The sequence below is a fragment of the Carcharodon carcharias genome, chromosome 17 (assembly GCF_017639515.1).
Source record: "Carcharodon carcharias isolate sCarCar2 chromosome 17, sCarCar2.pri, whole genome shotgun sequence".
Lineage (NCBI taxonomy): Eukaryota > Metazoa > Chordata > Chondrichthyes > Lamniformes > Lamnidae > Carcharodon > Carcharodon carcharias.
Window position 1 is genome coordinate 22,533,965 of NC_054483.1, and position 26,410 is coordinate 22,560,374.

The 26,410-nt window shown below is 42.8% G+C and overlaps 1 protein-coding gene across 2 annotated transcripts in view; it reads left to right on the top strand.

Annotated features, from left to right (window-relative positions):
- LOC121290210 (glutamine--fructose-6-phosphate aminotransferase [isomerizing] 1) overlaps positions 1-26,410 on the top strand; it is an 83,761-nt gene that overhangs the window by 33,751 nt on the left and 23,600 nt on the right. Inside the window, exons 8-14 of one of the 2 annotated variants that reach the window (XM_041210497.1) lie at positions 4,427-4,506; positions 7,274-7,324; positions 11,912-12,017; positions 12,358-12,521; positions 15,136-15,231; positions 18,463-18,560; positions 24,646-24,766. In XM_041210497.1, coding sequence (XP_041066431.1) covers positions 4,427-4,506; positions 7,274-7,324; positions 11,912-12,017; positions 12,358-12,521; positions 15,136-15,231; positions 18,463-18,560; positions 24,646-24,766 — 716 coding nt within the window. The remainder of the gene's footprint in view (positions 1-4,426; positions 4,507-7,273; positions 7,325-11,911; positions 12,018-12,357; positions 12,522-15,135; positions 15,232-18,462; positions 18,561-24,645; positions 24,767-26,410) is intronic. The other variant, XM_041210499.1, reaches the window with a different exon arrangement.

Here is a 26,410-nt window from a genome sequence, read left to right on the forward strand (position 1 = left end):
ACTAAGGAAGATAGAGCACAACGCACTGCAGAAAAAATTGGAAGACTGGATTAGAAATGAAGTGAAAATGAATTACAGATTTTGGTGTGGGAAAACACTGAAAAGACAAATTTCAAAGAAACAATACAATAAATTAAAATTTTAAGATAATGTTGCTGGAGAATGACCAGTGGGAAGCATTGGAGTGCAACATGAGTTGAACGTCTGCTCAGTAGTGTAAACGCAGCATAGAACACGATGGTCAGGAGAAGACTTTCGAAAGAAAAAAGGTTGAAGCAGCTGTGGCCCGCTGTACTTGACTCAGCTAATCAAGGGCTAAAAATGACACAGTTTGATGTACCATATTGGCAGCAGCTGCTTACTGGAAAGCTCAGGTGACTTAACATAATTATCACATAACATAATCGCTTGGTTTCAGAATTAGAATATGTCAATAGCTTGACTCAACACAGCTTGGCATTAATAGTCAATATCAAACATTTCTTGGCAATTTCTCTATGTAGCAAGCGGATGGGTAGTAATTAAAAACTTGCTATTCAAGTGCGTGATGATAGTACAAAGACATTTGGTACAATTTAGGCAAGTTACCCTTTTTGTTTTAGTTTCTGAAATTAGGTTATCCCCTTGCCAGCCCTGGATGTGATGTACAGAACCCAAAAGTCATCCTTGCACAAAACAAAATCGAACATTGCTATTTAGCTGTATTAACTATCTGCTAAGAAAATTGTGGGCTTAGAAAAGTTTGCATTCCAGAAAAATGATTTTGATCGTGATTTGCTATTTACTACGAGAATAAAAAGTTTTTTTTGTATTTTTTTGTTGAGAACATAAACTCTTATGTGCTTCAACTGATTTATTCGGGTGAGTTCACTGTTTGTTCCACAGTTCTACTTAGATCATGTTAGCCTCAATGCCTCTTAAATCAAGATTCAAACTCTTAAAAGTCCAAAGACTTTATATATAAATCATGGGTTTGTTTTTTCAAGCATAAGCCAATGTAGATTGACAGTTGGTTCACAAACCTCATTAGTGGTTTATTTTAATCTCTTAACAGGTCAGAGCTCGTTCCACAAACTAGATTGATGCAGGTGAAAATGTTTTTGCAAAAACTTATTCAATCTTATCTGTTAGCATTGTATTAGGAAAGAAAATTATAGACTGGGAGGGAAATTCATCCTCTCCTCATTGATAACTTTTCATCCTCTGTGCAGCCGAGAAAGTGGCCTCCCACCTCCACCCCCGGGCCCTGACCTTAACTGTTAATCTGACTGATAGTAGGAAAGGAATGCCGAGATTTGAAAGTTCCGTCGTGACACCGTGTCAGGCTTGATTTTTGTTTAGAAATTGTGAAACTCGTGAGAGTTTCGCACCTTTATATATCAGGATTTCGCCACGCTTTCTCCTGTGTTTGTCATCTTTGGGCCTCTTTATTGATAGCTTAAACTTTTTGCTATCTTAAGATCAAAAGCCACTTCTTAAACTCTTGCATTCATCAGAATTAAAGCATCACTTGAGGCAGTCTAACCAATAGCCATTTTCTATCGAAGTTAATGTTCTAATTAAAGCTTCAGAAATGCATCTGTACTTAATTAACGAGGCTAACAATGAAGGAGCCTTTGTTTGACTAAAGCCTTTGCCCTGTGTTTTTCTTTGGGGTCAACAGGTCAATGGTAAGATTCTAGTTGAAGCCTTCCACCATTAAACTAACTTCTCTCTGCATTTAATTCAAAGGATGCATTTTAATGTTGCTGGAACTATCTGAAGCCCCAGCATAGCTGAATGAGAGGCTGGAGAGTCTCCTTTGCCTAATTTGTGCCACTCTAATCATCTCTGTTCAGTTCAAATTAAGTTCACATGCCATTTTTCCCTTATAATTTCAAAATAATGCACAGCATGTGATTGTGAAACATTGGAAATACTACTGTTTCCTTAGACTTTGTTGGTCATGAAATGCTGTGCTAGTACTGATATTTATTTGCATGATTCATGTATTTACAGGTTAGCGAAGGACATGGATGATGTTCTCTGTATTTCATTATGCATGATGCAGTTCCCTAATGTTGTGGCTTGTCATATAGAATTGTATACATTTATTTTTTTGTTGGAATATAAAGCTTGTTCTTCTATGATTGAAGCTATGACATTTGCTCTTTGACCACTGGGCCCAGCAACAAGAGTTCATTCCTATGGTGTGGCGTGGTCCTCATCCTCACACAGTGCAAGTGTTACATTCTGACCTTCCCACTGTGACATACTTGGATACATGGAGTTATTCAAAGCAGCATTATCTCATTAAAAGGTGGAATGGGCTTGAGCGGCTGTATGGCCTACTTATGGCACAGCGGATGATAAATGCCGAGCTGCTCAAATCCCAGATGGAAACTTGAAACCGCTGGCACAACTGTTTTGCAATTTGTATTTTATTTCAAGATGCATGCCTTGAATTCAGTAGTAATTAGTTCACCAAGTCTTAGTTTTTTTACAAACTAAATTAAACATTTATTAATTGAAGAAAAGATTTTAAGCACATCGGTCTACAAATTACTGCTATAATAACTCCTAAATCCCCTAATAAATCTGACTCCTAGTTAAGGCAACAGTAAACAAATAGAATTAAACAGACCCAAGCAAAGCACACAATACCCTGGACAGTGATATTCAGTGAGTTTTCTTAGCTTCGGCTTTGGTTCCTATGGACAGCATCTTGATGCATATATAAAAACAAAAAACTGCGGATGCTGGAAATCCAAAACAAAAACAGAATTACTTGGAAAAAACTCAGCAGGTTTGGCAGCATCGGCGGAGAAGAAAAGAGTTGACGTTTCAAGTCCTCATGACCCTTCGACAGAACTGATTGAATGTTAGAAGAGGGGTGAAATATATGCTGGTTTAAGGTGGTGGGGGGAAGAGAAGTGGAGGGGGGTGGTGTGGTTATAGGGACAAGCAAGCAGTGATAGCAGATAATCAAAAGAATTCAGAGATAATGTTACAAAGAGGTGTTGAAGGTGGTGATATTATCTAAATGAATGTGCTAATTAAGAATGGATAGCAGGGCACTCAAGGTACAGCTCTAATGGGGGTGGGGTGGAAAGACTAGCAGGGCATACAAGATTCAAAAATAATGGAAATAGTTAGGAAAAGAAAAATCTATATAAATTATTGGAAAAACAAAAGGAAGGGGGAAGAAATGGAAAGGGGGTGGGGATGAAGGAGGGAGTTCAAGATCTAAAGTTGTTGAATTCAATATTCAGTCCGGAAGGCTATAAAGTGCCTAGTCGGAAGATGAGGTGCTGTTCCTCCAACGCAAACTGGAGGAACAGCACCTCATCTTCCGACTAGGCACTTTACAGCCTTCCGGACTGAATATTGAATTCAACAACTTTAGATCTTGAACTCCCTCCTCCATCCCCACCCCTTTCTGTTTCTTCCCCCTTCCTTTTGTTTTTTTCCAATAATTTATATAGATTTTTCTTTTCCCACCTATTTCCATTATTTTTAAATCTTGTATGCCAGGCTAGTCTTTCCACCCCACCCCCACTAGAGCTGTACCTTGAGTGCCCTACCATCCATTCTTAATTAGCACATTCGTTTAGATAATATCACCACCTTCAACACTTCTTTGTTCCATTGTCTGTGACATCTTTTGATTATCTGCTCCTATCACTGCTTGCTTGTCCCTACAACCACACCCCCCCCCCCACTTCTCTTCACCCCACCCCCACCCCCACCTTAAACCAGCATATATTTCACCCCTCTTCTAACATTCATTCAGTTCTGTCAAAGGGTCATGAGGACTCGAAATGTCAACTCTTCTTCTCCGCCGATGCTGCCAGACCTGCTGAGTTTTTCCAAGTAATTCTGTTTTTGTCTTGATGCGTATATGCTGGAGGCTTTTCACACTTGTTTTAGATTTGAGAATAATTCCCCCCTTACACATAACCTCATCTCCTTTATATATGTTTGTCCCTTGTAATATAAATTCCATTGTTCCAATATGTCTTTGCTAATTTATTTTTCTCATAACATAAATCTTTCATTGTACTCATATTATCAGTAACCTTTGGGAAAAATGAACACAGTTTGGCTTAACTTCATTTGGGTACCTTCTCTTTAAAATTCAAACTCACCTAATTTATCTAAAAATGCAAATGTTCCTCACACCTCTCATTTTAAAACTTCAGCCATGTTTACATATTTAGCATTTCAAACCTAACTTCCCTTTTGATACCTCAAAAACTTCATACCAGCTGCCCCCAATTCAGTTAAATCCCCCACAGAGAAGCTAATCTAAACCCCACTATTAACCTACGTTTACAATAAATCACAATAATATTGGAATTATTATATTTTCATGACATGTCCCACGTTCTTTTTCCCTACTCAATTATCAAGAATAAAAGCTGATCTATTTCTTTCCTGTTTTCAGGCGTGGGGGCCCCCTGCTGATAGGTGTGAGAAGTGAGCACAGACTATCCACTGACCACATCCCTGTACTGTATCGCTCAGGTAAGGGACTTCATTCGCAATCCGAAGGATGTGAACCATGTCTCGTTAGGAGATCCTGTTATTCTCCTCATCAGACCCATGGCGTAATTCAGAGACCAGCCTCGCCTTTAATAAGTGGAATATCCTTATTTTAATCAAAGGTGCTTTCTTTGTTTTCTGTGGCTGCATCCTGGTTTCAACATGCTCCACACAATACCTTGCTGTGAGCCAGGACAGGCACAGCAAATCCTGTATGCAGCTAGCAAACTCTGCTTTAAAGGTGGATTAGGGCAATTTCCTTCAAACCTTTGTGGATTTGTCCAGTCCCACTTGGCATTTCTCTAACCATAGTTTGCCTGGAATTGAAAAGTGTTGTGTTGGAATCCTGAGCATTGATGTCCCGCAACTAAGTATCCGGCCAGAGCAATCTCTGATAACTGAAATTCAGAATGTGAACATTGTTTTTAATAACGTGTCAAATATGAATCATAGAATGGTTACAGCATCGAGGAGGCCTTTAGGCCCATTGTATCCATTCCGGCTCTCTCCAAGAGGGACTCCGTCCCACTCCCCTGCCCTTTTCCCCTAGCCCTGCAGTGTTATCCTCTTCAGATAACTATCCAATTCCCTTTTGAAGACTTGAGTGAGTCTGTCACCACGACACGCTCAGGCAGTGCCTTTTAGATCCTAACCACTCACTTCATAACAAAGTCTTTTGTCATGTCACCTCTGGCTCTTTTGTCATTCACCTTATATACATTATTTAAAGATAGATATTTAATTTGAGGCATGATTTTTACCACATACTTTGGTGTGTGATGGGATGAAATCATAGAACTTTTTGGCACAGCAGGATGCTGGTCAGCCCACCAGCCATCATGGCTTAATTGTAATTTGATTCACTCTTGCATCATGTTCAAAGGTAGATGGTGTGACATTGAGAGGCATTTTCAGCCATAAAGTTTACTGATGTTAGTGGCCTGATGCAAGCTGCATCAGGGTGACGGGAAATGTCTTTGACTTGCCATTCTCAACCTCATGACTGTTGTAAAGTGCCAAGCAGATGATGAGCTGGAGAGGGAAAATAAAGAGAGGAATTATCTTCTTACTGGTGGCACATCCTAGCTGACTTGGAATAGCATTGATCCAAGCCGAAGAACAGGTCATCTTATGTGGAGGTGGGACCCGGCCTGCGGTTCTAAGAGGTAAACAGATAAAAATGGAGGAATTGGGTTCCCATGTTGGCCGAGTGGTCCACACGTGCCATATGATCTGGCACTAAGCCATCGAGATCAGGAAATGCTCGATTTTTATCCTAGGTCCGTGCTGAATTAATTGACTTGGCTGTAAGAGGTAATAGGGCGTGACAAGTTGCCTCAATGTCCCTAACCCACGAGGGGACAAATCAGCCATGGTTTCTGCTCTCTGTGGCTATGGACAAGTGCCGGTGTGATCGTAAATGGAGGTGAGATTAGGTTTTCACGAGATCCTGAATGTCAAGTAGCCTTCTGACACTTAATGACCATGTTGCTGTCAAGGATGGCTATTCTATGTTGGCAGCACACACACAAATGTCCTGCAGCATGACTCTGCAAAGTTTGATGGACCTTGGATGCAGAAAAAAAGGACATAAGTTTTCAATCATCAAAAAAAGGACCAAGCATACTGTCTAGAGGGCACTTGGTGTTTTTGTGAAGTGTTGAAACTGGTTTTCTAACTCTGGAGATTGGTGTTGCTGCTTTACACTTCAAACTAAATCATGCTAAATGCAAAGCAGGTGAATAAAGGTTCATGTATTCATCAAATATTGCATAAAAATTATGCAGCATATACATTCACAAAATAACCTGAACATGTGGATTTAATGTGTTCTACATGAAAAATTATGCTCACCTAGAAATGACTTTGAGCTGTCCAGTAGTTTTATGAGTTGTTAATACAGACTGGTGAATGTGTCCATTCCAAAACGCTGCATGGTCAATTATATCTAGATATAAGCCGGTTATAGGAGTGGATGGTCATGAAGAAGCTCCATGCTGCGTCATTCAGCATGCTTTTCAAAAATCAAACGAGTCTCAAGAATTTTGATGGAGTAGTATGCTTTTGATTATTGAATGAGGGGCGATCTCATTGAAGTGTACAAAATTCTGAGAAGGCTCGACAGGGTGGATGCAGGAAGAATGTTTCTCCTGGTTGTGAAGGGGGTGGGGTCTAGAACAAGGGGGTGGGGACACTCTCAGAATAAGAGGTAGGCCATTTAGAACAGACGTGAGGAGCAATTTCTCCAGTCAGAGGGCAGTGAACCTGTGGAATTCTCCCCCCCCCCCCCCAAGAGGGCTGTGGAGGCGGAGTCATTTTCAAAGCAGAGGTCGATAAGTTTCTAGATACCAGTGACATCAAGGGATATGGGCATAGTGCGGGAAGATGGCCTTCAGGTAGAAGATCAGCCATGATCTGTTAAATGACAGAGCAGGCTCAAGGGGCCAAATGGCCTATCCCTGCTCCTATGTTCCAAAAGATTTTTCAAAAGATATGGAGTGCTTTATTGACTAAGGCAAAATAACAAAAAATTGTTCAGCTTTAACATTTGTCTTGTTTTCAATGAAAGATCCAAAGCAAAGCCTTCCCCAACAATGGTAGATACCCCATCATGGAGTTGCCCTTCCATGTTCTGCCTCAGCATGACTAGTACCTTAGCAGTGTTCTTGCTTGCAAAAAATTAAAATATCCATTCCGTGCTTTATTTCTGGTCGTGTTTTACTTTTATTCTTTAATTTTGCACTTCCAGCTGATTTTAAGATGGATGACAAATCAACGGAATCAGAAAGCAAAGGCTTAGGTCGAGTATTCAACCTCAGTTGAACTTTTATGCCTTGTCTAATCGATGTGGAGGGTTTAGTGAGCACACTGGGTGATTGGTGCTGCTTTCTTATGTGATGCCTTCAGCACAGGGGCCCGCATAATTAATATAAAACAGAAAATAAAAAATGCTGCAAAGCCTCAACAGGTCAGGCTGCCTAACATTTGTCTGAGCTGCTGAGTGTTGCCAGCGTATTTTGTTTTTATTTCAGATTCGGAGCACCTACACTTGTTTTCCAACCAACTTCACTTGATAACTGAATTGATCAGCACACCATCCGTTTAGTCGCAGAACCCAAGTTAGGTTTTCTGGTTTTATTCAACGCTATTTCTTGGAGCTCTGTCAAAGATAACCATTAGAATTTAGCATTTGTTTAATGGATGTTAATTGGCTTAATTTGCCATTTTTTTCCTACAAGTCATGACGGTCATGCTCCATTTCCTCTTGGGAGCAGGATATGGTCTTAGAACTTTCATGGCTTTGTAACAGTGATTGCACTGTGTCCATCCCTTTGTATAAACTCTGTAATTATTTAAAAAATGCACAAAGCTAGCACACACAGCTGGTCTGGTACACTTCAGTGCCACAGTTAAATGTCTTGACTAAATTGCCTCCAACACCCCAAAGTTGCTTGATTTTGTTCATCAGTGGCCCCAGGTTTGTATTTTCCCCCTTGTAAAGTGGTTCATCTCCTGGAAAGCAGCACCAAAGTCTGTCAGCATTTCATGAAAAAGGAAACATTAGGGCTATATTCAATGCACAGTATCTTGCATGTCTGTCTTCCTTTCAATCATGGGGCAATCGTGTTTTGCAAGTAATGGGAATAGCTGGAGAGTTTGGATTTTGCTTTTGCCTTATAGTGCCATGATAGAAACACTCATACCATCACACAATCTTCTCCTGTTTGTGTAGCTGGGGGCTCTGTTGATGGCAGGAAATCAGGTGCACGCTTGCTTGGTGCAAACGTACTTCTTCCCCAGTAACATCAAGCTGCAGATTTGCGTATTTGCTAAAATGTATTTCTAACCTTGGAGAGTGTAAGGGTAAACTTCCAACTTTAGCACTTCCAATGCAGAACTTCATGCGCCACAGGTGCATCTGGGAAGTGTTCATTATTGCCAAGTTGGAGTTTTCCATCCATGAGCATGAATAATGAACAGCAGGATTGTTTTTGTCTTTGCAAATCAAGCGGACTGTGAATTTGAGGCTTATCCAAAATCCTGATATATCCTTGCGCTGAAAACACAAAAAGTAAAAACTTGCACCGAGGAGGATATCTGTCAGGCCTTCCCGACAGCTGAACAAGTAACTTAATGAATGATTAATTTCAGAAGAGAAACAAGTTATGTAGAAGAAGAACAAATAAGTTTGCATTTTTGTAGTGCATGATCAATTTCTGGGCATGTTCCAAAGGGTGTCCCAGCCAATGATTGCAAAGGGAAATCACTTGATAAGAAGCACAGCAGCCAATTTGCACACAGCAAGGTGCCACAAACAGCAATGAGACAAATAACTGGTGGGTCTGTGGTTGGTTCAGGAAAGAATTTTGGCAAAAGTGTCAGAGAATTTCATGCTGCCCTTCAAGTAGGATCATGAGAACTTTTAAACTCGCAGGAGGAGGTAAATAGAGCCACGGCTTAACATCACGCGTAAAATAGTGTAATACACATGTCACGTATTGACCATCTCCAATAAGAGACCTCCCCTTGACGATCAGTGGCATTCCCACCCCTGAATTCCCCATCATCAACAGCCTGGGGTTAGCTTTGACCAGAAACTGAACTGCACCAGACATATAAATACTATGGCTATAAGTGCAGGTCAGGGTGGATATTCTGTGGTGAGTAACTTGCCTCCTGTCTCCCAAATCTTGTCCAACATCTACAAGGCACAAGTTAAGAGTGTGATGGAATAGTCTACACTTGCCTGATGAGTGCAGCTAAACAACACTCGGAGTTCACTATCCAGGACAAAACAGCCCAATGATTTGCACCACAACTACCAGCTTAAACATTCACTCCCTCCACCACCAACGCACAGCGGCAGCAGTGTGTACCTTCCACGAGATGCACTGCAGCAACATGCCAAGGTTTTTTTGGACAGCAGCCTCCTAACCCCTGACCTCTACCACTTAAAGGGCAGTCGGCACATGGGAACTGCTCAACCTGGAAGTTCCTCCCACTCCTCTTGTCTCGGAGTCACACGGTTCCAGGCTTAAGTTCCACTGCATGACTTGAGCGCGCAGCACCCCTGACTTGGAACTATGTCTCTGTGCCTTTCTTGTTGCGGTGTCAAAATCTTGGAACTACCAACACAGCAACACTTAAGTGCACCCTCGGCACACGGGTTGTAACAGTTCACGAAAGCGGTTCACTGCTGCTTTCTCGAGGCAATTAGGGACAATCAGTTTATGTGGCCTTTCCAGCGACACCCACATCTGGTGAAGGAATTTTCAAAACCTTCCTCTGTTGCATTTCTTTTTTTTTCATTAAAAGCAAAAATGAATTTATTTCCCAGTTTTAATCAAGGAAACTTCGAAGTAAAATTAGGCAAGCGTACAGACATTAGGGACCCCGCTGAAGCTGGGGAAAGTTTGCAAGCAACCGAGATAAATATATTTAATTTGAAAATTTCTAGAGATTGGAGTCTGTTGAAGGGTGAATCAGTTGCAATTTCCAGCACTGGAACCTGAGACTCTCAAAGAATCTGATGCATTTCTCACTCTCAAAGTACAAGTCAGGCAGTCTGTGCAGTTTCCAAGCCCACAGCACCTGCCTATGATTCTTAACATGTAGATTTTCAGCCCAGGCTCAGTGTTACTATTGTCTGAGTCACAAGGTTCCAACTTCAAGTTCCACTCCACATCCTGAGCATAAATAAAAATCAAGGCTGACATTCCAACGCAGCACTGAGGGAATGCTGCACTGTCGGAGGTACTGTGTCTCGGCTGAAATGATAAACCAGGCCCCATCTACCCCATGAGGTGGCTGTGAAGGATCCTATGGCACTATTTTGAAGAAGAGTAGGAGAGTTCTCCCCTTGTTGGCATTTTCTTGTTGGCAAGGTGTAACAAGTGGTGTGCCACACGGATCAGTGCTGGGGCCTCAACATTTTACAATTTATAGAAATGACTTGGATGAAGGGACCAAAGATGTGGTTGCTGAATTTGTTGATGATACAAAGATAGGGTTGGAAATTAACTTGTGGGGAGGACATATGGAGGCTACAAAGGGATATAAATAGGTTAAGTGAGTGGGCAAAGATCTGGCAAATGGGGTATAATGTGGGAAAATGTGAACAAAAGGAAGAATAAAAAATAAGCATATAGTGTAAAGGGTGAGAGATGGCAGGGTTGTGAGATGCAGAGGGATCTGTGTGCTAGTGCATGAATCGCAAAAGGTTAGTATGCAGACACAGCAAGTCATGAGTAAAGCTCATGGAATGTTATCGTTTATTGCGAGGGGAATTGAATACAAAAGTAGAGAGATTATCCTTTGGTTATACAGGGTATTGGTGAGACCACATCTGGAGTACTGGAAACAGTTCACAGAAGGTTTACTGGACTAATACCTGGAATGGGAGGATTGCCTTATAAGGAAAGGCTGAACAGGCTCGGCTTGTATTCACTGGAGTTTAGAAGAGTAAGAGGCAACTTGATTGAAACATAAAAGATCATGAGGGGCCTTGACAGGGTGGATGTGGAAAGAATGTCTCCCCTTGTGGGAGAATCTAGAACTAGGGGTACTTATTTAAGATGGCGACGAGGAGAAATTGTCTCTCTTGAGGGTCATGAGTGTTTGTAACTCGAAAGGCATTGGAGGCAGTGTCTTTGAATGTTTTTAGGGGAGAGGGAGATCGATTCATAATAAGTAATGGGATGAAAGGTTATCGGGGGTGGGTGGGAATGTGGAGTTGAGGTTACAATCAGATCAACCGTGATCTTATTGAATGCAGAGCAGGGTTGAGTGGCCTACTCCTGCTCCTACTTCACCCTCAGTCAACATCATGAAAACTAAATGATCTGGTCGCATTGCTGTTTGTGGTAGCTTGTGTGCCAATTGGCTGCCGCCTGACCTGTGATACAACAGTGACCACACTTCAAAGCGCTTTGAGACATCCAGTGATTGTGGAAAGCGTGATAAAAATGCACATCTTACTTTGTATTCACTTCTCATGTCTACAGAGTTTAGGCTCTTCCCTACAAGGAAAATGGAAATCTGTGGGTCCTGCTGGTGAGCTATGTGGTGGCTAGCTGCAGCATGATGTTGATGAGGGTTTTGGACTAAGGTGCCTTCAGAAGGTGCGAGCAGCAAACACAACCGTGGGGAAGTAGGAGTAATTTAAAAGTTTAATCCCATGTTAGCTAGCAGAGGAATGTTGTGTCTTTATATAAAGAATTAAGGGTTCCCTGAGCAATGTTACGGGGGGGGGGGGGGGGGGGGGTGGTGGTGGTTGGGGGGGTGGGGGGTTGATGTATGGATCAGGTTTTCTATAAGGTTAGATCCTTCGGCCTCAGATAATTTATTCTGTGCGTATGCATTGATTCTCATGTCCTGGGTCCAACAGGCAAGGATAAGAAGGGAAACTGCAGCCTTCCTCGCACTGACAGCACCACCTGTTTGTTTCCGGTGGAAGAGAAAGCCGTTGAGTACTACTTTGCATCAGATGCCAGGTAAGCAAAATTGTCCGAATTATCTGGTCAAGCTCTCCTTCAGAAGTGAGCAGCAGAGCTGGTGATGCAGAGCATTGATTGTTAATGGGTGGCCTGTGGTTCCATATAGTGCAGAGGACAGAGGCAGGAGGTTCTAAATGGATTTGTGTTTGCCACTGAAAAAGATAGAGCGACATGTGGATTGGGGATCTTAAGTGTCTGGATGGTCTCTGTCTGGATTCCAGCTAAAGCATAGAGAGTCGACAGAGGGGGGGAAGGGGTGCATTGAGATTCCAAGCAAGAGATTATGAACGTGTGTCTCAAGCCTCAGTGTAATGTGTTGTTTGCTCGTGTTCAACAGCGCCGTTATTGAGCACACCAACCGAGTGATCTTTCTGGAGGATGATGACGTGGCAGCAGTGGTAGACGGACATCTCTCCATCCACAGGATCAAACGCAGAGCAGGGGATCATCCAGCCCGGGCCATCCAGACTCTGCAGCTGGAGCTGCAGCAAATCATGAAAGGTATGAGGGCCCTCAGGCAGGCACGTATCCAGGAACTATATTCTGGAGAAATAGTTTCTCATGTATTGAAGCACGATTCCTTGACCAAGAATTGGAGGAGTAAAATAAACACACACAATGCTAGAAATCCTCAGCAGGTCAGGTAGCATCTGTGGAGAAAGAAACGAGAGTTAACTCTTCAGATCCATGACCATAACATGGCCAGTCTCTCTCAGTTTTACCCTGTGCTCCGCAGTCAGGAAATGAGACTGTACATCATGAAACAGACCATTCAGCCAACTCAGCTGTTTTTTGCACAGTACACAAGTCTCCTCCCATTCCCTTCATCTATCAGTTTTTCAGCACATATTTCTGTACCCCCTCTACGTATTCCTCTCATTTCCTTTGAAAGAATCTAAGTTATTTACCTCAATCACTTCCTGCAGTGGCCAGTTCCATATTCTAACTGTTAACTCATTTTGAAGCTAGATGGTGAAGTAGAAAACCAGACACCAATTATTCACAGATTTCAACATTATATATGTCTACTTCCTCCCTAACCAACACCCGATGTCCGAGAAGATTGTTTTATTGGTACTCAGAAGAGACCGTTAATAAACTTCATAGACACTTTTCGAGAACAAAATCAATAAATTAAACCAAAATCAATAAATCAGTAAGGGAAAGCAGCCCCTGGTGGGGCACTGTAACTAAAACAAAACGTTAAAGGAAATTTACAAAATCTAATCAAAACATCATTACTGGGGTTGATAATCTTTTAAATATTACTGGGGTTGATGATGCACCGAAGTCAAGTCTCTCTTTATATGTGCTCAAGATAGTTAATCAATGAATCAATACTCTCCACCTGTGCATCCTTAACCTTATTAATATAATTAACATGACGTTAATACTTACCACTCTTGAGTCAAGAAATTTCTCCTTGTTTCCCAATGGGATTTCTTCATAAATATCTTGTATTTGACCTGGTTTTGGATTCCCTCTCAAGTGGAGACATCTCCCCACAGTTATGCTTTCCAACCCATAATTTTCCTCTTAAGCCTTCTCTTTCCTGAAAAGACGAGCTGCATTCTGTTCAGTATTTCCCCGATAGCTATAATCTCTCACATGAACAGGAGTGACCTGGGGAGACTCAACCCACAATTGTTCTTTGAGCTGGACATTGTGGCACCAATAGACTGTACCTCAGTTAATAAGGCAGGATAAATGGAGTACTGTTTCAAGTCAGCAATATTTGCAGATCCATCGTCCAGTCTTGTCTCTCTCTCTCTCTCTCTCTCTCTCTCTCTGTCTCTGGCTTCTCTCTCTCTCTCTCCAGCTCCACGTAATTGACTCTTTGTGCTGTCCCTTTATGGGTACAATAGCGTAGAGCCTGTATTACTGAACTAGTAACCCAGGGGGCAGGCAGAGACACAAGTTCAAATCTCACTCTGGCATTTGGGAAATTTAAATTCAATTTAGAAACTCAGCTGGTTTGCTAATGTTGTTGAGGGAAGGAAACCTGCCATTCTTAGCTAGTCTGGCTTGTATGTGACTCCAGACCCACAGATATGTGTTTGACTCTGAAATACCTTTGCAAGCACTCAATTCTCTCAGAAAGCACTGTTCAACAATGTGGCTCCCCACCACCACCACTTCAAGGACAATTCCAGCATGCTCACATCCCATTAATGAACGCAATGAAATATCTACAGGTCAGATTCATTTTGTGCTGAGCCTGGAGAGCTGGCAGAAAAGAAACTTGCATTGCATTAGCCTGGGTTGGAGTTGATCCCAGGTCCAGAAGTAAACAGCAAGCATGCACTGCTTCTGAGTGCTATAATGCTGTAATAAGTTCCACGTGTCCTGATGGAAAGTGATACCATGTGTGCCATTTCAACATTTACAAGTTCTGCCAAATTTTATTTCAGTAATTTTTCTGATACAGAGTTAAAAAATATAGCATAGCTGTATTTCCCTTTGGCACTAATTGGGTTGCCATTTGGGCCTGTTGGTGCAAACACTTTGTGCCCGCATGATAAAATCTATTCATGTGACCCATATTGAGGACTGCATAACCTTTCACTGAATTAGGAGCTTTACACGGTTTGTGTGTAGAGGATTGCCTATCGGGGATTGTTGCTCCATAGAAAACGCTTTTTAACCTGAGTGTTGTTGGTGAGACACAAGCAGCTTATTCATGAATGATCACTTTGTGGATGTACTCTTCCTAGAAGCAGGCTTCAGCTTTTACTTGGATTGCAGCAGTTTTAAATAGGTTAAAGGGCTGCAAGAGCGACTTGCAGGTCGATGTCCTGTCCTTTAAAAACCCAGAAGGAAAAAATACCTCAACAGCAACCTAGGGTTAGGTAACTGGCTCAAATCAGTAGGTCGGTCCAGACAAAAAAAAACATGATACCAAATCTCCAGGTCTTCTAATTCTCCCAATAATTTGATATTTAAAACAAATCAAATCTGGATTGTGTACATGTGGTGTCGACGGACCGTGAACTGCTGATCCTGAAGGGCTGGATGCGCACCAAGTCACAATGAGTAATGCATCATAGAACTCCCTCTGATGTGGATATCGTATCCTAATTTCTGTCTTATCTTTTCCCCCTGCGTTTATTTAAAGGCAACTTCAGTTCCTTTATGCAGAAGGAAATCTTTGAGCAGCCCGAGTCTGTGCTGAACACAATGAGAGGAAGAGTCAACTTTGACGACTACACAGGTAACAAGAGTTAAGAGTAACTTTGCTGGTATTGTTTCAACTTCCTACTTCTCTGTGCAATTCTCCTGTCAGCTCTTTGCTCATGTATACGGAGATCTGGAGTCTTATTAATCTACCTGTCCTCAGCTCCCTTATGCACAGTGGACACATGCCCACTTCTGCATAACATTTGCCTGAGGAGAAGAGGAGGGAAGTATCTTGGTGTTGTTGCATTTGCTACACTATGTGAACATAAACGGTTCTGCAGCTGCCAACTTTGCTCTTTGTACATTTCATAGTTGACAATGCACTGTGAAATCGTGAACACTTATGTTAAATTGCCTTGTCATATTCACCTGCATTCTTGTTAAACCTCAGCATTTCTGTTTTTTGGAGTGACTTGATGGCACAGACTTTGCCAGTTCAACCTTCCGTTATTCATAAATGCTGAAGTTTCTAAAGTGTGATGAGTTACCAGCTTTTGTGAAAGGCCTGAACAACGATTCTTCACATGCAAAAGATTCTCCTGGTTTAGGCATACCTTTTGGATACCGTCTTAATGTGCCTCTCCAATAGTCTCGCTGGGGACAACACGCATCTCAGCTTTAAACGTGTCCCCACGCCCCTCCTGTCTTGTACTTAGTACATTTTATTTTACTGCACATTGGAGGAGCAGTCTGCAGTGTCAAATGGAAACCATGTGAGATTCCCATCTCCATGGAATCTCCCATCACTTGGCTTTCAAACCACACCAGCATTTGGCCCTGGATTTAAACAACTTGGTAAACTGTTTAAGCATGATATTGAGTGCACTTGTATGCATAATCCGAGTGCTCTTACTGCCAATCCTTATTTAAGAAAAAAGCATGCTTTGACTCAGAATTCTTTATTTTGTCTAATTTTTCTGCTTTCATAATTGATTCAGGTATGATTTTTCTTTGTTTTTTGAAAGAAGCTTCCTGAAAAAGCTTCAGTGCTGCAAAGTTTGAAGGATAGTGATTGGTCATTATTTTAGAACTGTTAAGATCATGAGAGATGGGAGAAGATGTAGGCCATTCTGTCCAACTCAGCCTTGAATATCAATGACCCAGCCTTCACTGCTGTCTGTGGAAAGGAATCTCAAAGACAAACAGCCCTTTGAGAGAAGAAATTTCTCCTCATCACATCTTAAATGGGAGACCCTCCTATCTTTATTCTGTGCCAGTTCATTCTAGATTCCCCCACAAGGGGAAACATTCTCTCAGCACCTACCCTGCCAAGCCCTTTCAGACTCTTATATGTTTCATTAACATCACGTCTCATTCTTGGAAACTCCAATGAGTATTGGCCCATCCTGCCAAACCTTTCCTCTTATGGCAACCCTTTCATCCCAGGAATCAATTCTGCCTATCATTTAACTGAGTAATGTTAAAAATGAATTTCAGTGCCAGTGTGATGCTCGGTATGTAGGCCGTACATCCCAAAGACTGGCAGATCGTCAAACAGCACGTCCCTTCTGCTGTTCGCAGTAGGCAAGCTACAGACCAGACCGTACCCAACCAGCCCATGCTTACAAAACACAAAACGCAGTGTCCAACATGAGATGTGATTCCACAATTGGAAAACATTTGCTAAATAATCCTCAGTGTACTAAGAATTATGCTGAACACCAATTTAAGATTGACAGTAGGGCTCACAGTGTGATGCATTTGTGTGTACTGGAAGCTACGTGTTTTAATACACAGGTCACTTCTTTGCAGACACAACATGTACACACACTGTGCCTGTTTCAGCTGAACAAAATAAGTGACGGCCATCCACATGGTTAATTTCTCAGGGCAATGCCTTGACCAATCAGAGTCAAACTGCCTGGTTTAACTTTCAAACAATGCTTGGCAGTTAACTGTCAGTCACAATCAACTGGTGTATTTCCCGTGGCAACACCTCTGCCAATCAGAGTCAACTTGTAAACCAATCAGCACTCTTTTCTCATACATTATAAAGTTGTTATTTTCCCTTACTTTGATATTCTTGCGGTGTCTTGATGAGTGCAAGACTAAAGGCTTCAACAAAATCTCTTTTTTTCAGCAATAATCAAGTTCCGCACTATCAAATGATGATTAACATAGAGGAACAGGAGCCCTTCAAGGCTATTTTGTGCCATTCAACGAAATCGTGGCTGACATATGACTTAAGTCTATATACCTGTTTTTGCCCAATATTGTTTGACACCTTTTGTTCACAAAATCTATCAATCTCAGTTTTAATATTGTCAATTGATCTAGCATAAATTGCCACCTGCAGTAGAGTTGCCAATTCCTACCATCCTTTGTGTGAGGAAGTGCTTCCGAACTACATTTCTTGAAGTCCTGCCTCTAATTTTTATGCCATGCCTTTTGGTCCTGTACTCCTAACCAGTGGAAATAGTTTCTCTTTGTTGACCCCATCACTTCCCCTCGATATCTTAAGAACTTGGATCAAATCTTTTAAATTCCAGGAAGTGCAACCCAAGTTGGTGTAATCTCCAATCCACAGTGTCTTCTTGTGTAAAGTCCATTCCAAATGTTGATTTCTGTTTGTGCTGCACTTGCTGAAAATCCTGTATTTCCCTCTGGCTTTTTTTGAATGTGTGTGCTTGATCCTGATCTAATAGTTTAATACAGTATGGGAGTAATAAAGGGAAAAACTGCAATCAAAAATAACAAATGCTGAAGATAGCCAGTATCTGAAAAGTGGAAGGATTACTATTTTGGGTGGGATCCTCCATGGCATTTTGCATCTTTCGGGACAAAGCCTCAAAGGAGGTGGAACAAACATGCCTTTCACTGACCCGCCAGTGAATGCAGAGAGGAGCAACAAGGTTTTAAAAAGACAAAAACTTAAGCTGTGCAGTGTGGAACAAAGCGAGGATATGGATGGTGAGGTGGGGGGAGTGAGTGAAATGACGGTGAAATGGACTTCATAAGTATTCAACAAAATTGATGAATTGAGCCCAGAGTATTATCTTATTGGCCAGACCAGACTTGGAGAAATAACCTTTATTCCAATGGAATGCTGTAGCAGCCAGGAGCCTGAAAGATGTTCAGGCAGATCCAGTTGCAATCATGTCCTGCTATTTGAGTTGAAAGGAGCAGGGACAGGCTCAATGGGTGACTTGGCCTTTTGTTGTCTTGGTGAGAGGATTTTTTTTTTTTTGTTTTGCAGATAATAATTATTGTTGTGCCCAATACATAAGTAAAAGCAAGTGACTAGTGTTCATTTCTACTTTCACAGTGATCCTCGGTGGCTTACAGGATCATATCAAGGAGATTTTGAGATGCAGACGTTTGATCCTCATCGCCTGTGGGACAAGTTTTCATGCTGGTGTTGCTGTAGGTTCATTTTTAATGATATATAAGCACAAATTATAGACTGACCTCACCTGTGTTGGAAGGTGTGACAGGATCACAATTTAGGAGTGGTGTTTTTAAAAAACAAAAAAAAATATTTTGCTACTTTGGTCTCAGCCCAGACATGGTTAATTTTGCTGTCAGCAGCTTGCAACCTGTATCACAAGAATTCTTCCCTCACCTGGATCGGTGGGAAAATAGACAACGTGGTCCATTGCTGAGCCAGATGGAGAAGGAAAATCATAGCTTCCCTCTCCATTCTGTGGTGAGTTAGTTTGTGTCAGCTTGGGTGGTGGAGATAGTTGTAGTACAGTTGTTGACCACACCATTCTTGTAAAAAGAAATTCTATTTGTGAGGTATCTTACTGCACCTTCAAATCAGCCCAAAGTGTTGCGACAATAAAGCAAACAGTGAGGAAACTTTTAGTTTTTCAGCAATGTCATGCCTGTCATTTTATTGTTGTGCATTTATTTAATACAATCTTCTTCAATTTAAATTGATTCCATAAGCATTGTAACTTTCCTCCACTCTGACATCAGTTTTCTGAGCTCCGTGTTCTCTCATATAAAAATCCTACACACCGACCAACATTAATTCACTGTCCAGGCTTCTTGTTGCCCTGCCCCCGCCCAAGTCCAAGGCTACTGTTGATTTCCTTCCACAGTTTTCCCTCATTGCCATGATCCTCCTCCTTGCGAGTGTTAACCCTCTCCTTTCAACTCGGCTACTGCTCATGCCCCGCTTAACTCCACTCCCACCCTTCAGTCATTAGAGCTTGCTCTATGTTTTTTCCCCCCCAAAACCACTCTGATCTGCTGCCCATCTGTCTCTTCTTTCAAAGTACTCTTTAAAAATCCCATTTCTACATCCGTGCCTTTGTTTTGCGGGGTCATGCGACCTTTCCAGCCTGACAATGCTGTCCTCACTGCTCCTCCAAATGAGCAGTGTCACAGCAATGTGAACAGTAACAAGTGCAATTAGCAGGTGAGCCTGCAGCTAGTATTAGTCTTTTCTCCTTATTGCTGAGATTTCATGCCCCCATCTTGCAAGTTTTGCACCTCGAGCTACCTGATTACTCAGTTGACCAATCATGCTACTGTCAGCTGTTCCCACAGGAGGAAAATCCTGTGCATCAAAACATAGATGACATATCTTAAAGGAATGATACGCATCCACTAAGTGTTAATCTGAAGGGAGTCCAGGTGACCAGGTGGGTTCCCTCTCTGAGCTCAGTTGGGCTGACAAAAGCCTGCCTGAACCACACTCAGATACTGTTCCTGGAGAGTTAACTGAAAACGTCTTCACTTTTGACGTCTTCAGCTAAACAAAGCCAACGGATAGTCCCTAATGGGGATTGCAGCCAAAAGCACCACCCAGTGAATCACTCATTTCCCAACAGATCCACATTGGTTTTAGTTTGGCTAACTGGGAGCACTGAGTCAGAAGGCTGTGGATTGAAGCCTTATTCATGACTTAAGCACATAATTGAGGCTGATGCTTTACTGTGGTACTGAGCAGTACTCTTTTTCAGACTAGTCATTAGCCTGGGGGTCCAGCTGCCTTTTCAGGTCGATGTACAAGAGCTGATGGCACTCTCGGACAATCAAGTGTCATGGCCAGCCTATCAGGTCATCTTTTGTCTTGTTTGTCGTGGTTCATCCTGTGCAAATTGGTTGTCGCTGTTTACTGGCATAATAATAATGACTAGATCGTAAAGCCATTAAATGTCGTGTGTTTCTGGGTCTGGTGAGGTGTTAGTTGGTCTGTTTGTTGGTCTGAACACAGACTTTCTGTGGTGATTAAATCACTCACTCTGCCCACCAATGGCATTGTCAGCAGCTGAGAAATAATGATTCCCACTCTGAAATGTGTGTTGTGCTCACTGCACGATCTTCACATGAGACAGTAGATATTTTTTGAGGCTTTTTTCTGTCTTAACTCCAGAGATCAATAGGGAAGATCAGCTGCTACCTTCGATGAATTCTTGTTAGTGCTAAGTGCAACTTCTGAAACCTTGGGCATGCCCCGATGTCTGCTTTAACTCCCCATTTTGGTTGCTACTGTGATTGTCTCTGGGAATCTTGTTACTCTTCTCCAGGTTACAAAAGATTGAACCTTTGTCTACTATGCTGTGGAGCTCTTTGGTTTTAGCTGGCTGGAGTACAGCCTAGACATCTAGCAAAAGTTGGACAACAGTTTCAAAAAAAGTCTCTCTGTTCATGGAAATGAACCTGTTCAAGTGGGCATTGGAGATCCATGTAACTACTTCTGTTGAAGGGTACTCCCAGTGCTCTGCCAGCAGTTGTCCCTCACCAGATGGCACCCAAATAAACCTGATTTAGTTGATTTTCTTTTTTGACTCATTGCTGTTTGTGAGAGCTTGTCACCACAGAACAGTTAGCTGCAGAATGACATTCACTACATGCCAAAAGAAAATCATTTTTGGTGCTGTCAGCAGTTGAGAAATGACGACTCTTGCGCTATGTGACACATCTTGTGCTGACTGCACTATCTTAAGATTTTTTTTCCATTAACTCCAGATATCAAAAGAAAAGATGAGTTGTTGTCTTGGATGTATTCTTGTTATAGATAATGTGTTACTTTTGAAACCTTGGGTGTGCCCCACATGCCTGCTTTGACCCTTCAGTTTGGTTACTGCAGCTCTACAGATACATGTCCCATGTGTTCGGCTCCATATGAGACTGCCCCCACCCTTAATCTTGCCTCATCAGTTGTATCCTTCTATCCTTGTGCACATACCTGGCTTCCCCTTAAATAGATCTAAACTATGTGTCTCAACTACTCCTTGCAACGTTGAGTTCCATATTCTTAACACTCTCTAATTAAAGAAGTTTCTCCTGATTGCTTAACAGATTTACTTATGATGATCTTATATTTATGGTGTCTAGATCTGGTCTCATCTGCAGTGAAGACATTTTCTCTATAAAAACCTTTTCATAACCTTCAGGACAATCAGGTTGCCTGTCACCCTTATTGAAAAACAATACAGTATGGGTGTTGGAAACCTGATTTATAAACAAAGTGCTTGAAATGCTCAGCATCTGTGGAGAAAGAAACAGAGTTAAGGTTTCAAATCCAATAAGACTCCTCTTCTGAGTATTGCCAGTACAGTATTCCCTATCATCTCGAGAGAAGAAAATGAAACAATGAGAAATGTTGCTAATAAGATGGAGCAAAGGACTTAGTTTCATACCCTTACGCCCTCACCTCAATGAATTTCGGGCTCGGCATTATACTGAACTCTTCTTCCGCCGTCTTCGTCTCCGGGCTCACTTCTTTGGGCAGGAGTCCTCTCCCAGTTCAACGGATCCTTTTACCCATCTCCAATATTCTCCCTCCACCTGGACCCCTCCCTCTGGATTCTTACCTTCTCTCGATCTTTTCATTGAGAACTGTCGGCGCGACATTAGTCGTCTCAATTTCTCTGCTCCACTCACCCATTCTAACCTGTCTCTCTCTGAACTTACTGCACTCCATTCTCTCAGGTCCAACCCTGACATTGTCATCAAACCCGCTGACAAGGGTGGTGCTGTTGTTGTCTGGCGCACTGACCTCTACCTCGCGGAGGCTGAACGTCAACTCGCAGACACTTCCTCCTACCTCTCCCTGGACCATGACCCCACCACTGAACATCAAGCCACTGTTTCCAGGACTGTCACTGACCTCATCTCCTCTGGGGATCTCCCTCCCACAGCTTCCAACCTGATAGTCGCCCAACCTCGGACGGCCCGTTTCTATCTCCTACCCAAAATCCACAAACAGAACTGCCCCGGTAGACCGATCGTCTCAGCTTGCTCCTGCCCCACAGAACTCATTTCTCGTTATCTTGACTCCCTTCTCTCTCCCCTTGTCCAGTCCCTTCCCACCTACATCCGTGATTCCTCTGACACCTTACGTCACATCAACAATTTCCAGTTCCCTGGCCCCTACCGCTTCCTCTTCACCATGGACGTCCAATCCCTCTACACCTCCATCCCCCACCAGGATGGTCTGAGGGCCCTTAGCTTCTTCCTCGAACAGAGGCCCGAACAATCCCCATCCACCACTACTCTCCTCCGTCTGGCTGAACTTGTTCTCACGCTGAACAATTTTTCCTTCAACTCCTCTCACTTCCTCTAAATAAAAGGTGTGGCTATGGGTACCCGCATGGGCCCCAGCTATGCCTGTCTCTTTATGGGGTATGTGGAACATTCCTTGTTGCAGTCCTACTCCGGCCCCCTTCCACAACTCTTTCTCCGGTACATCGATGATTATTTCGGTGCTGCTTCATGCTCTCGTCAGGACTTGGAAAAATTTATTAATTTTGCTTCCAATCTCCACCCCTCCATCATTTTCACGTGGTCCATCTCTGACACTTCCCTTCCCTTCCTTGACCTCTCTGTCTCAATCTCTGGTGATAGACTGTCCACCAATATCCATTACAAACCCACCGACTCCCACAGCTATCTCGACTACAGCTCCTCACACCCCACTTCCTGTAAGGACTCCATCCCATTCTCTCAGTTCCTTCGCCTCCGTCGCATCTGTTCCGATGATGCTACATTCAAAAACAGTTCCTCTGACATGTCCTCCTTCTTCCTTAACCGAGGTTTTCCACCCACGGTCGTTGACAGGGCCCTCAACCGTGTCCGGCCCATCTCCCGCGCATCCGCCCTCACTCCTTCTCCTCCCTCCCAGAAACATGATAGGGTCCCCCTTGTCCTCACTTATCACCCCACCAGCCTCCGCATTCAAAGGATCATCCTCCGCCATTTCTGCCAACTCCAGCATGATGCCACCACCAAACACATCTTCCCTTCACCCCCCTTATCGGCATTCCGTAGGGATCGCTCCCTCCGGGACACCCTGGTCCACTCCTCCATCACCCCCTACTCCTCAACCCCCTCCTATGGCACAACCCCATGCCCACACAAAAGATGCAACACCTGCCCCTTCACTTCCTCTCTCCTCACCGTCCAAGGACCCAAACACTCCTTTCAAGTGAAGCAGCATTTCACTTGCATTTCCCCCAACTTAGTCTACTGCATTCGTTGCTCCCAATGTGGTCTCCTCTACATTGGAGAGACCAAACGTAAGCTGGGCGACCGCTTTGCAGAACACCTGCGGTCTGTCCGCAAGAATGACCCAAACCTCCCTGTCGCTTGCCATTTTAACACTCCACCCTGCTCTCTTGCCCACATGTCTGTCCTTGGCTTGCTGCATTGTTCCAGTGAAGCCCAACGCAAACTGGAGGAACAACACCTCATCTTCCGACTAGGGACTTTACAGCCTTCCGGACTGAATATTGAATTCAACAACTTTAGGTCGTGAGCTCCCTCCCCCATCCCCACCCCCTTTCTGTTTCCCCCTTCTTTTTTTTTCCAATAAATTATAAAGATTTTCCTTTTCCCACCTATTTCCATTATTAAAAAAAAATAAAAAAAAAAACCCACTAGAGCTATACCTTGAGTGCCCTACCATCCATTCTTAATTAGCACATTCGTTTAGATAATATCACCAACTTTAACTTTAACACCTATGTGTTCTATTGTACTATTGTCGTTGACATCTTTTGATGATCTGCTTCTATCACTGCTTGTTTGTCCCTACAACCACACCAACCCCCTCCACCTCTCTGTCTCTCTATCTCTCCGCCCCCCACACACACACCTTAAACCAGCTTATATTTCAGCTCTTTCCTGGACTCGAACTCAAGTTCTGTCGAAGGGTCATGAGGACTCGAAACGTCAACTCTTTTCTTCTCCGCCGATGCTGCCAGACCTGCTGAGTTTTTCCAGGTAATTCTGTTTTTGTTTTGGATTTCCAGCATCCGCAGTTTTTTTGTTTTTAAAATATAAATGTGCCTTTCTAGTTTTCATCTTATACCCTGTTGTTAACATTGAGAGTTGAGGGAACTGCTTATCCCTGTTTGAGGTGGATTTGAGTGACAAACTGATCAAGCACTCAGAACCTTCCTTCATCCCACCCAGCTGCCAGAACAACTGAGCAAGTATTTATTCAGTACAGAAACTCCAGTACTTACTATGTTTGCTTGTGGGTTTGCAGACTCGACAGGTTCTTGAAGAACTTACAGAACTGCCCGTCATGGTTGAACTTGCTAGTGACTTTTTGGACCGAAACACCCCTGTCTTTAGAGATGATGTCTGTTTCTTCCTCAGCCAATCAGGTACTTCATAAAGATAAAAGCTGTAAATTCCGGAGAGATTTTTTTTCTGACATTATGAAAATTATTTTGCTGTAAATTGCTGTATAAGCTCGGTGAAGTAGATATGGCTGCGAATGTTCTAAGTTAACTTGTCAGTTCAATCCTCTCTGAAATCCTCTGTCCAATTGATTTTAAGCACTATAGCAGCAAAGAATCACAGAGCAAGGCCTTCCAGCCCATTGTGTCTGTGCCAGCTCTCTGCAAGAACAACTCGCCTAATCCCAGGGCACCGCCCCCCCGCCCACCTTTTTCCCATACCGTCGCAAATTTTTTTCTCTTCATGTTATCATCCAATTCTCTCCTCAGGCCTCTATAAATCTGTCTCCGCTACACACTCAGGCTCCAGATATGAACTACTCACTGTGTAAAAATGTTTTTCCTCGTGTTGGCCGTTGCTGTTTTTGTCCATCACCGTAATTGGATAAACCTCAAATCACCTTAAAGCATTGAAAGGTAGAGTTTGGATTTGTGGCTGTACACTTCCTCCATTTGATTAATTCCCTTTCTGATGGAATGCAGGCAGCAGGCATTTTCCCAAAAGGAGGATGGGAAGAGTGACTTGTCTCTCTGATAGCTGATCTGGGCCATGCAGATTTTGGGTAGTGGGTGTAATTCTCAATCCAGGTGTGTTTTTCTGCATGTGGAGCATTTTGCATCCGAAAACCGGTGGAACTTTTGGGACGGGGTGGGGGACAGGGCTTGCGTGGAAAGCTTCTGTTTTTGCGTGTAAGAAGAAAAATTGAAGGAAATTAAATGCTTGGTTACAGTCAGGGATTCAAAGCAGTTTGGCCCAGATCACAGTTGACATTGTTTGGAGGTGGCAAGGAACATGAGCATCAGCCGAGGGGTTAGCAGGGATGGTGGAGCACGATGTAAACCTTTTTGGCAAAGATGAAGTTAAAGTTTTAGAAGTGTTGACAATGCCTACCCTTGAAATACAACTTGTCGGGCATGCCGTTTGACTTGGCAGAGTACCTTTGTTGAAAAAAAAATGGTGCTTCAGAATTCTGCTGAGTGCAGCTTAGCTTGCATGCGCATCACATATTCCTATGAAATTCCCGATGCTCTGTACTTCAATACAGGCATCAACCTGCGTGGAATAAGTGTGCTAATGCTCAATTCTAATCCACACAGAAAAGTTTAAACCAATTGCATTCAGCATTGCTAAGGACACAGTATAGGAATAGGGGTAGGCCATTCAACCCCTCCAGTTTCCATATCATGGCTGATGTGCATTCTAATGCTATCTGTCCACCTTGGTTCATAACCCTTCACACTCTTGTTGAACAAACATCTAGCAATCTGAGCTTTGACATTTTCAGTTCTATGTTCCACGTTTCCACAACTTTTTTTGTTAGGCAGTGCTTTCATATATCACCCTTGAACGGCCTGGTTCTAAGTCTTCTGGGCTGTCTCGAAAAAATAATTAGTTTCCCTGTATCTACCCCAGTTTGACCTCTTGCTCATATTGGAATCCCCTCAATTAGATCAACCCCTGCCCCAACCTTCATAAGTCAAGGTAATACAAGCCAAGCTTGTGCAACCAGTGCTCATAATTTCACTCTGGCTTTAAGCCCTGGCATTGTTCTGATAAATCTGCATTAT